This window comes from Orycteropus afer, unplaced genomic scaffold, assembly GCF_000298275.1.
Source record: "Orycteropus afer afer isolate SDZICR_OR568_19922 unplaced genomic scaffold, OryAfe1.0 scaffold00047, whole genome shotgun sequence".
Taxonomy (NCBI): Eukaryota; Metazoa; Chordata; class Mammalia; order Tubulidentata; family Orycteropodidae; genus Orycteropus; species Orycteropus afer.
This window is the reverse complement of record NW_006921634.1, coordinates 8,613,266-8,629,455: the sequence shown is the minus strand read 5'-3', so window position 1 is coordinate 8,629,455 and position 16,190 is coordinate 8,613,266. Positions and strand designations below refer to the sequence as shown.

General features: G+C 37.6%; 1 protein-coding gene across 1 annotated transcript in view; it reads left to right on the top strand.

Moving 5' to 3' along the window:
* Positions 1-16,190, top strand: part of MTMR2 (myotubularin related protein 2) — a 114,549-nt gene that overhangs the window by 36,140 nt on the left and 62,219 nt on the right. Inside the window, exon 2 of the mRNA XM_007938072.2 lies at positions 12,374-12,479. Coding sequence (XP_007936263.1) covers positions 12,374-12,479 — 106 coding nt within the window. The remainder of the gene's footprint in view (positions 1-12,373; positions 12,480-16,190) is intronic.

Below are 16,190 nucleotides of genomic sequence, written 5' to 3'. Positions count from 1 at the left end.
AGCCACTCCTTGGAAGGAAGATGGGGCAATCTACTTCCGTAGTGATACTGCCTTGGAAACCCAAGGAGGGGTCGCTATGAGTCAGGTCCGACTCGACAGCACATAACAACAACAACAACTGATTCATTTAGTAAACAATTTTTTAGCCCTCACTATGTGCCGTGCAGTGGCTCTGTGAGTTGGAATTAACTTGATGGCAGTGGATTGCGTGTGTGTGTGTGTGTGTGTGTGTACTAGGCAGAAGTCTAAGGCTAGGTCAGTGTTTCACAATCCTTTTTTAAATTATCACCCCCCATCAGTAACCTTTCTGAATCAACTCAGTGAATGGCAACTGGTTCTATATTTTTGGAAGAAGCCATTGTAGACATTTTTTTCCTCGTTGTTCTGTCTACCAATAAATACTTAATACCACAGATATACCATATATTGGTTAATATATATAATGTATGCTCTGTACATAAAATGAGTAACTTTTTTTTTAACCTCTTCCTCTCAAGAAACAATTTTTGCACTTCAGGCAGACTGAAAATATATTTGAAAACCATTTGCATGGATGTGATAACTGAAGCCATGAGAGTATGTGATTTGCAGAGAGAGAGTACAGAGAATGAGCTAAGGTCAGAATGTTAAAGACAATCTGTATTTAGAGGGAAACTGGAAGAAAAGAACCTAGAGGAGGAAAGAATATAGAGAAAGCCAGTAAATTTTGATAGCAGTCAAACTTAAAGTGAAACAAATTGCAAGACAAAGTCAGTCATAGTGGTGTCAAATATTGCAGAAAGATTAAGGAAGGTGAGAACTGAGAGAAACAAGGCCCCTGGATTTATTCCTCAGGTCATTAATAACATTCAGAAAGCAGTGTCAATAGAGTAATTGAGGGTATGAATGATATCGATAATTCTGACATAACGCAGTAAATTAGTTGCCTTCAAGTCTGTTCTAACTCACGGAGACCCCCTGTGTGTCAAATCAATGTTCCATAAAGAACAGTGTATCTCTCTGCTCATAGAACTAATTACATGATGCTTTTCTTCAGCAATGTTTGATGGCTCCTCATTGCCTACAGAATATAATCTGAACTGTTAGCTTGATATCGATGTTTCTTAATAGAGCATAGCCTGTACTTTTCTGGATTCTACCTCTGATGTGAACCACAAAACTTAGTCACTATAAATCAGAAAAACAAAACTCACTGCAGTCGAGTCGAACCCGTAGCAACCCCTCCTTGGGTTTCTGAGGCGGTATAGGTTTTCCCAAATAATGTTCTATATATTTAAGCTGTTCTGTCTGGAATGTTTTTACTGCTCTATTCTACCCATCAAATACTGCTAGTAGGCCAATGTTCAACAAAACAAGACACATCTTTCAAGCCTACCCCAGCCTTTCCCAGTCGCTCACATTTAGTCCTTTCATCCTCCGTGCATATGTGTGTGTGTGTGTGTACATACATGACTCTTACGGCATTCATCACTATCAGATTTATAAAGTACTTCTTACATGAGGCTATAATGTGAAAGCACATCAAATTCATACCTGTTTCATTTGTGTCTTCCAACCCATTCAACCCAGAATAAGCAATGAATCAACATTCCTGAATAGATGGATAAATGAATGAAGGAATGCATGATCAGGTAAAATCTAAAATACTGTGGCCTACTAGTATGCATAGTATTTCTTTATGGTTGCCTTGTAGCCTTCTTAATCCAACAAATTCCAAATGAAACTCATCTTTCCTCCAAACTACCCAAGTTTCTTCTTTACTGGCTAATTTGGTGCCACTACTTTCCTAGTCAAAGAGATTTGTGATCAGTCATATTTTGCTTTTTCTTCTTGTTTGCTTTTTATATCAAGTTAGTTGCCAAGGTCTGTGGCTCCATCTCCACAGCATCCCTTGTATCCACTCCTTTTATTTCATTTTTTTGTTGCTAGTTTAGGTCCTCAGTATCTCTGACTTGAATGTCATAATAGTCTTCAGATTTTCCTGCTCTTATAATTTATCCTTTGACCCATTGTTAACCTTTCTAAAGCATAGAGACTTTCAGCATCTTCTCAGTTAGAGATCTGAATATATTGTACTATTCAGGGCCTTCTATAATCTATTTTAAACCTCCTTTTTCAGGCTTGTCTTTAATTGTGCTTTGTAAGCTCTAACATGACCTGAATTTTCCTTTTCTTCGTTTTCTCGTGATTTTCTTTACTCCATGAGATTGTTCTATTTTTTCCATGTGTTGAACGTGTTCTACCTTCTATTCAACTTAAAGCGCTACCTCTTTTTTAAAGCCTTCTTGAGCCACTAGATTAAAAAGGCCACATAGGAACTTTTCCAGGAACATTGGTGGTGCAAGCATTTTGAAGTAGGCTGCCTATGCGAAAGTTGGTAGTTCAAACCCACCCAGCAGCTCTGGGGAAGAAAGGCCTGGTGAACTGCTTCTGTAAAGATGATAGCCAAGAAAACCCTGTGGAGCAGTTCTAGCCTGTAACACATGGGGTCACCATGAGTCAGGGGCTATCCTGATGGCAGCTAATAACAACAACAAGTGAGCTTTTCCATCTCTCAACCCCCAAGTACTTTGTTTATACCTTGCTCATTTATCATGTTCTGTGTATTGTGTATTTTGTGTTTTTGTGTTAAATTCTTCTATTGGAGTGAAGGCTTACAAAAGGAAGCAACACTATCTGATGTGTTTATTGTTTATCTCTTTATCTTGAACAGGAATATCTTGCATATAGTAGGAGCTCAAAAAGTACTTAAATTAACTGAGAGATGGGACAAACCAAGTAATATGCTCATGAAGGGAGATGAGAATTTATAGAATTGAAAATGAGAAAAGACCTTTTATTCTTTTGTAACAATCAGGAGGTCATTAGTAATTATAGAAAGAATAATTTTCTGGGCTTAACAGAGGCAGAAGTTAGATTGCAAGGGATTACAGAATGAAGATGGATAGATTTTGTAATATGGAAGGTAGGTAATGCTGAGAAATGGAACATGGTCTTCAGATTTGGGAAGAGACTTGTGAAGGAAAACCACATTGGTGCTTAAGAGAAAAATAATTGTGCTGCCAAAAATGCAAGAACCAAGGTTACTCTTAAGTGATGTATTTTCATTTTTCACCTTGGCAGAGGAGAAGTACTCTAAATGATTATTCCACATGAGCCAGCCTATTGAACTTAATAAACGACTCTAGTGTGTGGAGGGGAGCTCTGGTGGCGTAGTGCCTAAGGCATTTGACTGCTAACCAGAAGGCTGGTGGTTCAAACCCACCAGCCACTCCTCTGAAGGAAGATTGGGCAGTATACTTCCATAGTGATATCACCTTGGAAACCCAAGGAGGGGTTGCTATGAGTTGGATCTGACTCAACAGCAGTGAGTTTGGTTTTGGTTTTGGAGTGTGTGGAGATGGCAGTGAGTTTGGTTTTGGTTTTGGAGTGTGTGGAGTTGACAAGGTTAGAGTACGTGTGGTAATCACATAATAAAATGCCTTGTAAACATCATCCTGTCTGGCCCTGGCAAATGGGATGATCTTGATTCAGTGAGTTTCCATTTCTCTATTCTAGTTTAGCCTGCTTAAATGACTTGTTTAGAGAGAAGAATCACTAAACCAATCATATATATATTTTTGTGTATTTTACAGATCTATTTTGAAATAAAATAATTACCTACCTAAATTAGATTATTCTGAAATATATTTTAAAAGATAGGCATAGTTTCTGATAAAATCACCCAATATGAAGATACTTAAAGAAATTTTGGCTTATATTTCTTGATGAGGTATCATTTCCATCATGTATAAGCAAGGATGTTAACAGAATTTACACAGTTTGAACTCCTGAAATAAGGATAGTTGGGCTTAGTTCCTCATTGACTTTATATTAAATCAATATTTTCTTAAAGATTTCATGAGATTCTCAAAGAGGTATATGGTCACCAAAAAGTTAAGAACCACTAAAATAGTCTAATCAGTACATATCACAGATAATGAAGCTGAAGCAATACTATCGTAGAAGCATGAGAAGGGAACTGGGGAAGTACCAGTTTCACCCTTTGGCTTTGTTAGATGTGGAAGAAGGAAGAGTCTCCTCTAGAATAGGCTACAGAGAAGTGGATTTTGGGGCATGGGGTATGTCATTGAGTTAGAGGTGAAGGGAGAATTCTTTTGAAGATAACAGTGAATTTATTGACTTCAGAATAAGATTCCAGTAGAGAGTTTAGGAGGAGAGAGGCTGAAGGAAGACTTGGACAGGGAGGGAAAGAGGTGGAGAAAACATTCAGTAATATGTCAGTGAACATAAGTAACAGAAGACTTGACTAGAAAGTGTGGCAGTTTTGAAGAGAGACTCCAGATGCTAACAGGAATGTTTGAATTGGCTATAGTCAAGGTTATAGGTCTAGGAAATCTGAGGACAGAAGTAGTACTTTATTAAGTACTTAACTAAGTATTTAATTAAGTAACCAAAGTAGTTACTTAATAAGATTAGCAGACTGTAGTCTTTGTTGTGAGTTCAAATGCTTTGCAGATTTTCTTACACTTTATAATTTTAAAAGGAAGATGGCCATAAACAAAGATTTCTAGTTTGATGTACAAAGTGTTAAGTGCAGTGATGAAGTATGGACAAAAGGCTATGAAAGCATATAGGACTGCAAGGTTAGTTCTAGCTGGAAGATTTGGATAAGATCTATTAGAAAAACTGGCTTTTTAGCTGGATCTTAAAGGGTAGATTGATGCCAGTTAAGAATGGACCGAGGTTTAAAAAAAAAAAAAAAATCACTGCCACTGTGTCTATTCTGACTCATAGTGACCTCTATTGGGTTCCAAGGCTCTAAATCTTTATGGAAGCAGACTGCCTCATCCTTCTCCTGCAGAGCAGCTGGTGGGTTCAAACTGCAGATCTTTTGGTTAGCAGCCAATACCTTAGCCACTTCACCACCAGAAGAACTCCTTGGATTGGGATAAAGGGGCATCTCATTTTAGAACGGCATAAGCAAGACTATGAATTCATGAAAATACAGAGCTTGTTGATAGAACATTTCATAGAAGATACACAGGGAAATTGACTTCAAGATGGGCAAGGGAGAAATGGAAAAGACCAGTGGAAATTAAATTGTATTATAGTAGTTGCCATAGAGATCAGAAGCATGAAATAGAGCCAGTGTAACAGAAGAAAAAAATTACTACTGAAATAAAAGCTTTTCATTCTAGTGTGTCTTACCTTAAGTCTAAGTAGCTGCAAAGGGCTGCACTTCACTTTGTCATACCAGGAGAGCTTTCAGTGTGTGTGTGAAAGAGACAGACAGACACACACACACACACACACACAGTTAGCTGCTCAATAATTAAGACCTTTTACTTTTGCCTAAGGCACTTGACTGCTAACCAGAAGGCTGGCGGTTCAAACCCACCAGCCACTCCTCAGAAGGCAGGTTGGGCAATCTACTTCCATAGTGATACCGCCTCAGGAACCCAAGGAGGGGTCCCTGTGAGTTGGATCTGACTCGATGGCAATGAGTTTGGTTTTGGTTTTGGTTTACTTTTCTAGAATGCCTAGTGCCCTAATGGAAAAGAGTAACTGATATGTCAGTAAAAAGGTTTTGAGATCTCTCCATCGGCATTTTTGTGCAGGACTGCCTTTGGCAGACAAGATACCTTACTTAATGTATATTGTTGATTCATTAACACTGAGCTCATGATCAAGAGCATTATAACTCATGCCTGAATAAAACACTAACACACACATTTTTCCCTTAAGGCATGTCATAGCTGTACTTATGAACACTAGAAAGTACTTCCACACTATGCTTGGGATCATCTTAAACAGTAAAATAGAAAGCACGAGAAACATGGTACTAAATAGACTGTGAAAAGGACACTTGTTTAAAGAGCTGAAACAAGAAGGTAGAGTGTCACCTTGTACTACCTCAGCTAGAAATGTGCATGTTGGACAACTCAAATTTTTTGCCACTTAGCACATATTTGTGGATACCATGAAAATTCCATGAGTGCTTTTAATTTTAGGGTTACAAATACATGTTAGCAACTAGGCGAATTCACATATATGAGATCTGCAAATAATGAAAATTGACTATAATTCATTTTTTTACTACTCATTGTATTTATTTTTCTAGAGGATTGGATGTAATTTCATGCACTATCCTAAATTCTACCTTAATTCATTAATAGTATAGTAAACATAAATTTGTGAAAATCTAAGCCGTTTTTATGTAATGTTATGGAACAGAGGGTAGGTGTCTCTCATAATCACAAGAACAGCAGTAGGATATATCCAAACTCTGGTTTCCCTCCAGCTTGCATTGCTTTCCTAGAGTTTAAACCTTTGTAGACTGGTTATATTGAAATCCACATTAATGCTTACTGAAATACACTGTTATTGATCATTGTATCTACCCATGTTTATGTATGTCTGAAAAGAGAAGTTAATTATTAAAGGCTATTTTGCCATATGCTTCCTTGAAAGACTGATTTTTTAAAAAAATCTATGACTACAAAGTGTTAGTTGTAGAACCTGGTTTTATTTGTTATTTTTTCCTCTTAGATTTATTTACTTCATTTTCTGGCTCTAAAGAGCTACTTAGTTTCTTAGTGACAGATGCTACATCTCTCTGTGAATATTTTTGTTAGAGAATATACTACCCATAATTTTAGGTAGTGCTTGATTGCTTTTAAATTTTTTTGTTTTCTTTTTCTCCCAGAGATTGTCCATATGCCTGTACAGTAATGTTGCATGTTTGAACTTGTCCAAAATAGACTTTACCAAACACAAAACCAAACACACTGTTGTGGAGTTGTAACTGACTCATAGGGACCCTTCCTTGGGTTTCTGAGGTGATATCACTATGGAAGTAGATTACTCAACCTTCCTTCCGAGAAGTGGCTGGTGGGTTTCAACCACCAGCCTTCTGGTTAGCAGTCAAATGCTTTAGGCACTATGCCACCAGAGCTCCTGAAAATAGACTTTAGGAGGTATTAATTGCTAGAAAGTTTGGCTGTGCAGAATAGAAAACACTATTACAGTAATTTTAAAAATTGGAGTTCATTTATATAAGGAGCCCTGGTGGTGCAGTGCTTAAGCATGTAGCTGCTAACTTAAGGGTTAGTGGTTTGAATCTACCAGCTCCTCCATGGGAGGAAGATGTGGCAGTCTGCTTCTCTAAAGATTACTGCCTTGGAAACCTTATGGGTCAATATACTTTGTCCTTTTAGGATCGCTATGAGTCAGAATTGACTCAGCAGTAACCAGTTTAAGGGGTTTTATTTTCTATAACAAGAATTCCAGAGGTAAGGAAGTACTGCCATGGCTGCAGCTGTTCAATAATGCTTTAGGGACCTGTGCTCTCTTTGGTTTTTATCTGTTTTCGGGACCTTCCCTGGAGGGTATCATGGTTGGTAAAGTAGAGGATCAGCAAAAAAAGGGAAGACCCTTAATGAGATGGATTGACACAGTGGCTGCAACAATGGGCTCAGGTATAGCAAGGATTGTGAGGATGGTGCAAGACTGGGCAGTGTTTTGTTCTGTTGTACATAGGGTTGCTGTGAGTTGGAGCCGATTTGATGGCACCTAACAACAACAACAACAACAACAACAACAACATACTTGGCAGACTGGCATGTTGCTCATGTTTACAAGATCAGTACTGCGTTTTTCAGGCTTTACTTTTCACATTCTAGGTCCTGCCATTTCAGCTCTCCTTTATTAAGAAAATAAAAGATTTCCATAACTATTAGCTGACTTCTTAAACCTCATTGACCCAAATTCTGTCACATGGCTTTCTTTACCAAAGAGAGCTGAAAGCAAGTATGGCATCTTGGGCCTGGCAAAAACTGCTCAGACCTGAACAAAGTCAAGGAAGAAAGAGGAATTGTCATGGAGTAGGTAGCTATTCACAGTACTGTGCTAAAGTTTCACTATTTTACCTGTTATTTTAATGCAGATGACAATCAATTAATCAGAAATTGGTTACCAAAAAAGAGGTAGTAGAAGAAATAAAATATTCTTAGCCTATTAGTTTTTCTTTATTTGTAAAACTAGATAACACAGTTTCTTGTGACTGCTCTTTGTATAATATTACAGATTCTGGATATAAACAGATAACTATAGTCAACTATAGGAGCTCTGGTAGCATAGCGGCTAAAGCACTTGACTGCTAACCAGAAGGCTGGTGGTTCAAACCCACCAGCCACTCCTCGGAAGGAAGGTTGGGCAATCCTACTTCCGTAGTGATATTGCCTCGGAAACCCAAGGAGAGGTCGCTATGAGTCGGGGCCGACTTGACGGCACATAACAACAACAACATAGTCAACTATAATCATAACTTTGAAATAGAAAGTAAAATAATGGGATGTTTGCATTTGACAAAAAGCAAACTATAATGTTTTCCCACTGCAGTACTGTTTTTAATCCATTTAATTGAAATGACCATTCCTTTTTGGGAGAGACAATTTTAACATTATTTAAATAATTTAGCTATTGTCTAGTCAGGTTTATAGTTAATGAGTTTATGTTAAAACTAAAACTTGGTTCTTAAGTATTATGACAATCTCAAGGTGGATTATTTAATCAAAATTCAATGAAAAATTTTGCTTATTGGTGTAAAGGAAACATTTTAATATATTGACATTGGGACTTTAGAAAGGTGTATTTTTAACTGGAACTGTAAGCCTCAATCCTAAGTGTCTGAGGTTTTCCACTATTGCTTTTTCTTACTGTAATTAATTTTTTTCTTTTACTGATAAAATGAAATGATGTAAGTCATTCAGTTCGTGGCATAGGTGTATTATCAATGTTTTTAATTGAACAAACATACCAAGTTTTCACATTATATGCAGACACGGAAGTAGATTTTGTGGAGGAAAGGAATTAACAGTGATAATCCTTGTTCTTGAGACACTTACTATTTAGTTGGTGAGATAAGACACACATACTTGATATCAGTAAACAAAGCGCACTATATTACTGTAAATGCAATTGTGGTTACTTAGCTGTAATAATGGTAAAAGTGGATTTTTTTTTAAAAATTGTGATTTGGGTGAAAATCTACAGAGCAAATTCACTTTCCATACTGCAGTTCACATACACTTTGTCTCATGACAGACTAAAATTTACGCCAATGCAACAGCTCCCCTCCCACTTCCTCCCGATAGTTACCTCTCCCTGTGTCCATCCCTCCATGCACTTCTGCCCCCTGAGCTGTCTCGCTGTGTATAAGCAGCCCTTCTTTCTCCCATGATTGTTCTCTCCACAGAGTGTATCTACCTCAGGTAAATGTTCAACTCATATGCCTGTCTATTGTTTGGCTGGAAGTCACAGGTATGAGTTCAGTTCGAGACCTGAAGTGGCAGCTAGGGGCCATAGTCTCAGTGGTTCCACCAGGCTCTATCAGACCAGCAAACCTGCCCCCACCCTTTTTTTTTCTCCAAATGATTTTGAATTTTGTTCCACATTTTTCTCCTATTCTATCTAGGATCTCCTACATAGATCCCCTTCCAAGTGGATGACAGTGGTAGCCGGGTACCATCTAGTTAGTTCTTCTGGTCTCATAGTTGTGTAGGTTGCAGATCGGATGGTGTACCAGTCGCTAGGACTAATTGTTTCCACGAATTTTGGTTTTCTTCATTCTTCTTTGCTCTGGATGAGGAGAGACCCATTGTTGTATCTAGATGGCAGCTTGCAAGCTTTTGAGATCCCAGTCGCTACTTGCCAAAGTAGGAGGTGGAACAATGTTTTGTGTAGTATGTTATGCCAGTTGAGCTTGATGTCCTCTGTGACTATGCTCCCGAGCCAACAGGTTCAACTCACAGGTTCAACTACTCGGTCCCTCTGGGTAGCTGGCTGTGACCAAGCAGTGACGACAACCTTGCCCCTTGTCAGCTCTACTATACTCCTGGGAATTCTGCTCATACACATAAACTTACAAGACCATTGTCTGACAGCCTTATCCATGATCTTGAGTACACTCCCCACTTCATAGACATACCTAATAGTTCAGCCTGTCCACCCATCTATCAACCCGTATACGCATGTTTGCTAGAAGTGGATATTTAAGTGTAGAATTTTGAAAAGTGTACAATTTGATTTGGTGAAAAGATAGTAAGGTGCAAAGACAGACCCATCTTTCTGTCCTTATTTTCTGGTCTGCTCATCAAACCCTATTGAACTTTTTAAAATGTTCCGTGTTCTTTTATGCTTCCATACTTTAGCTTTTTTTTTTTTTAATTCTCTTACTTGTTTTTTAGCCTGGCAATTTGCTGCTTTTCTTTTAAGGGCTTAAAAGACTCAGTTCAAGCATAATCTCTTCTGTGAAGTCTTCCCTGACCTTCCCAGGAAGAGTTAGGCACTTCCTTTTCTTCTTGCTTATGGCATCTTACATATTCTTTCTTTTAGTATCTTTATCACATTATGCCATTTATTTACTTGCCTGTCTTTGCTATTCTCTTTTGTTTTTGAAGCAACCAAGATGATCTTTAATAGGTGAATAGATAAGAAACGGTGGTGTATCCATACAATGGATTATTACTCAGTAATAAAACATGGAGGAACCTTAAATGCATATTATTAAGTGAAAGAAACCAGTCTACAATAGCTACATACAGTATGATACCAACTATATGACATTCAGAAAAGCAAAACTATAGAGACAGTTGAAAGATTGGTAGTTGCTTAGAGTTCAGGGGAAGGGGAGAGTGATGAATAGATAGAACACAGGGCATTTTTAGGACAAATCTGTCCTGTTAGATATTGTAAATGACATTATGCATTTGTCAAAAGCCATAGGACTATGTAACACAATGAGTGGTTGCTAATATCAACTATGGACCTTATTCAAAAATTCTGTATGAATATTGGTACATCAATTGTAACAAATATACCACATGAAAGAAGCTATTAATAAGAAAAGAAGCAGTATGCAGAGGGAGATAAGGTATATGTCAATTCCCTATATTTTCTGCACAATTTTTTATAAACCTAAAATTTTCCTAAAAGCGTAAAGGTTATTTAAAAATATTTTTACAATATAAACCCAAAACAACATTTGCAAAACATCAAATTTTCAAAACTATCTCATGTACATGAATTCATGTGATCCTCATGACCATCTGTTTTCAGCTCCATTTTTCAGACAAGTAAATGGTGGCTTCCAGAAGCTGAGTTGCCCGAATCATAAAAGCCATTAGAAGCAAAGCTGGGATTTGTTGCACATGGAGATTAGACTGAGAAGTTTAAGATTGCTCGTTTTCTGCTTTGCTACACTCTTATTATCTTCATGAACTTTTGTTGTTGTTTGGTGCTGTCAATTTGGTTCTGACTCATAGCAACCCTGTGTACAACATAACGAAACCCTACCCAGTCCTGCACCACCCTCACACTCACTGCTATGTTTGAGTCGTGGTGGCCATTGTGTCAATCCATCTCATGGACGGTCTTCCTCCTCTTTGCTGACCCTCTCCTTTACCAAGCATGATGTCCTTCTCCAGGGACTGGTCCATCCTGATGGTAGATCCAAAGTAGGTGAGACAAAGTCTTCTAAGGAGCAGATTTGTTTGTTCTTCTGGCACCCCATGGTGTATTTAACATTCTTTACCAATGCCATAATTCAAAGGCATCAATTCTTTTTTGGTCTTTCTTATTCGTTGCTTTGGTGGCATAGTGCCTAAGGCATTTAACTGCTAACTAGAAGGCTGTCGGTTCAAACCCACCAGCCACTCCTTGGAAGGAAGGTTGGGCAATCTGCTTCCATAGTGATACCACCTTGGAAACCCAAGGAGGGGTCGCTATGAGTTGGATCTGACTCGACGGCAGTGAGTTTGGTTTGGTTTATTCATTGTCCAGCTTTCACATGCATTTGAGGCAATTAGAAATACCATGGCTTGGGTCAGGTGCACTTTAGTCTTCAGAGTGACACCTTTGCTTTTAAACACATTAAAGAAGTCTTTTGCAACAGATTTGTCCAATATCATGAACATTATCCTGAACAGCAGAACATTGTCATGAACATTAGGACTATGTAATATTTATCTAAACCGAGTTACCCTCCTGCAGTGTTTTGTACATTGAACTGCTCAGTGAATGTTTACTGGGTGAATGAATGTATGGATGAATGAATGGATGGATGGACAAAGGGAAGGAACTAGCTTAGAATATGTTCATGAGTGCTGGAGAGGTCTGTTGAGAGGAAATATGGATGGAAGGGATGCTAAACCCTACAGGAATAGAGAATTTGCAGAGAGACGATATGCAAAGTAAGGCTAGTTGACAAATGGGAGTTTTAATAAATAATGAATTTCTACTAAACACAATTTCTAAAATTTGTCATTAAAACCCCCGTGTTTCAAACGTACTGTGCTTTTATATTTTGTAGTGCCTCCACTTCTCATTCAGAGAATTCAGTGCATACAAAATCAGCTTCTGTCATATCATCGGATTCCATTTCAACTTCTGCAGACAATTTTTCTCCTGATTTGAGGGTAAGTATACTGTTTCTCAAGGCATTTTCATGATACAGTGGTTAAGACGTTTGGCTTCTAACCAAAAAGGTTGGTGGTATGAACTTACCAGCCACTCAGTAGAAGAAGATGGGGCAGTCTTCTTCTGTAAAGGTTTACAGACTTGGAAACCCATTGGTGGTTGCTATGAGTCAGAATCGACTTGATGGCAGTGAATTTGGTTCTTTTTCTTCTTTCCACACTGTTTTTAAGGAGCCCTGGTGGTATAGTGGTTATGATATTTGGCTGTTAACCAAAAGGTCAAGCATTCAAACCCATTCGCTGCTCTGGAAGAAAGATGAGACAGTCTGCTTCTGTAAAGATTTACAGCCGTGGAAACCCAGTGAAGGATGCTATGAGTCCGAATTGACTCGATGGTAATAATTTGGTTCGCTTTATACTGTTTTTAAGTTCTGATTAATTTTTTTGTGTTAGTATTCATGGCCAGTGTGATCAGAATAACCTTTAATTAAGCAGGGAATATTAATGAAGTATTATTCTCAAAGACCTGAGTCTATAAAATATCCCAGAATGGGCCAGCAAGTTTGGAATTTTTATGTTTTGAAATAAAAATTTGTAATTCATTTTTAAGTTTGAGAATTTTTACGTTCTTTCTTAAAAGATAATTTGTGAACTTCTTTGTAGTATAAAAGAGTCTCATGATTACTCCCATAATAATGGCCAGTAACAGCTAACATTTATTGAATACTCAAAATGTGCCAAGCATTGTTTTGAGTTCTGCACATGAATTATGTCATGTAATACTCCCACCAATTCTGTGAGATAGGTGCTATTATTGTTGTTGTTGTTATGTGCCGTCGAGTCAGACCTGACTCATAGCGACCCCTCCTTGGATTTCTGAGGCAGTATCACTACAGAAGTAGATTGCCCCATCTTCCTTCCGAGAATGGCTGGTGAGTTTGAACCACCAGCCTTCTGGTTAGCCGTCAAGTGCCTTAGGCACTATGCTATTATCACCATTTTAATAATGACTCATAGAGTGATTAAGCAATGCATGCAAGGTCTCATAGCTAACAAATTGTATTGCTAATATTCTAACTTAATAATTCTGGTTCTGATCCGAGTTGCTTAAACACTGTTCTATAATACTTCCCCATATCATTATAGTTTGTAAATACTCCTTTATTAATTAAAGGTCTTGTTTCTATGAAACCTACCTACATACATGGCATCGTCTAGTCTATAGCATGTTTTTGTAATTATTTTGATAGGATATTTCAGATATTTTTAACCTCATTAGAGCTTAAAAGAATAAAAACCCTGAATGAGTTTTAGTAAAAAGAGCCAAATAATTTTAACAAAAGCATAGATTATTTAAAATGAGAAAGTATGCAAAATGATGAAAGTCTATCTCATATACTCATGATACAACAAGGATAGTATTGTTTCTATTTGGTTAATGGTAAGAGGATAAGGAAAAGTGTATGTGGCTAAAGGATAGTATAATAGGATGAAATACTAACAGGATCCTATTCTGGAGAGGCAAGAAGTTTATCAGATTTCAAAGCTAAGTATAAGGCTGATTTTTTTTTTTTATTGTGATTTGGGTGAAAATTTACAGAGCAAATTCACTTTCCATACAGCAGTTCACATACACTTTGTCTCATGACATTGACCACAATTTACCACAATGCAACAGCTCCCTTCCCACTTCCTCCCGATAGTTACCTCTTCTCTGTGTCCATCCCTCCCTGCATTCCTGCCCCCTGAGCTGTCTCCCTGTGCATAAGCAGCCCTTCTTTCTCCCATGATTGTTCTCTCTAAGGAGTATATCTGTTTCAGGTAACTGTTCAACTCATATGCCTGTCTTTTATTTGGCAGGAAACCACAGGTGTGGGCTCAATTCCAGACCTGAAGGGCAGCTAGGGGCCATAGTCTCAGTGGTTCCACCAGGCTCTATTGGACAAGGCTGATGTTTTAACTTTGTTACCAGTCATAGATATTTCCATGTGATTTTTTTTTTTAATAGAAAAATCGTTTAATAAAAGATGTTTGATAAAATTTATCAACTATTCTAGACTTTTTTTTTTTAATTTGGGTAAAATTTTACAAAGCAGATTCATTTTATATTCAATAGTTTGTATGCACAGTTTGTGTTGTGACACTGGTTATGTTCCCTGCAGTGTAACATTTCACCTCCCACTTCGTCCCTGTGGTTGCCCTTTCCCTGTGTCCTTGCCTATGCCTTCGTGCCTCCCTACATTTCTCCCTGTACAAATGTTGCCCTTCTTATCTCCCATGGTTGATGTTCTAAGATTTTTAAACTCTTAATTAGAAAGAAATAGGTAATTACTTATGTAAGCATTGTTTTAAATTAAAATATTTAAACACTAAAAGCTTTCCCATTAAAGAATAAAATAAGGATGCTTGCTATCATGCCACTGTAATTTAGCATTGTTCTATAAATACTATCCAGTGCAATTGGGTAAGAGAAATAAATGAGAGACATCATGGATTAAATTATATCCCCCAAAATATGTCAACTTGGCTGGGCCATGATTCTCAGTGGTTTGGCATTTATGTAATGATGTGAGTTGGCTGTTATGTAATGATGTAATCATCCCCCATAATGTGATCTGATGTGATCAATCAGTCGTAAGGGGATTACAGTGGGATGTAACATGCTCTTACCTGATTTAGGGAAAGTTTCCCTGGGAGATAGCCTGCATTACCTTTTTATCTTAATAAGAGATAAAAGGAGAGAGAAGTGAGCAGAGAGATCAGAGGAACCTAACTACTGCCAAGAAAGAAGAGCTGTGACTGGAATGTCCTTTGGACTCAGGGCCCCTGTGCTGAGATCCTTCTAGACTTAGGGGAAGATTGATACCAAAACACTTACAACTCTCTAAGGAACCCACCAATGCTGAAAGGAGACAAGGACTTTCCTCCAGACAGAGTAAGCCTTTCTTCCTGACAGAGAAAGTCTTCCCCTAGAGCTGGCACTCTGAATTTGAACTTCTAGCCTAAACTGAGAGAGAATAAAGTTGTTTGTTAAAGCCATCTACTTGTGGTGGTTCTGTCATAGCAGCACTAGATAACTGAGACAAAGGGCATAATATTTAAAAAGAAGAAAGAAACATTTTTACCTGGAAATTTAAAAAATCAAATAAAAGCTATTAGAAATAATTTTAATTACATGGCCAGTTACAAAATTGATTATGTAAGAATTAACAGCTTTCTTATATAAAAACATAGCATATAAGGCAGGAAAGATCCTATTTATAATAAGAATTAAAAATATATGTTGTTGTTGTTGTTGTTATGTGCCGTCGAGTCGGACCCGACTCACAGCGACCCCACCTTGGGTTTCCGAGGCAGTATAAGTACAGAAGTAGATTGCCCCATCTTCCTTCCGAGGAGTGGCTGGTGGGTTTGAACCGCCAGCCTACTGGTTAGCAGTGAAGTGCCTTTGGGCACTACGCTACCAGAGCTCCTGAAAAAATATATATTTTTGGTATTTTTACAGTAACCATATTACTTATAGAATAAGGAAGAATTAAATCTGAATACTGAACTTTTCCAAAAACAGAAACAAAGTATGTTTATCCAAAAACAAAGTATGTTTTTCCACTTATTTAAGTCCCTTCATAGAGTTTTAGTTTTCTTCATATAGTTTCTGCATAATTCTTAAGTTTATTCCTAGGTATTTTATATATATACTTATTTATATAA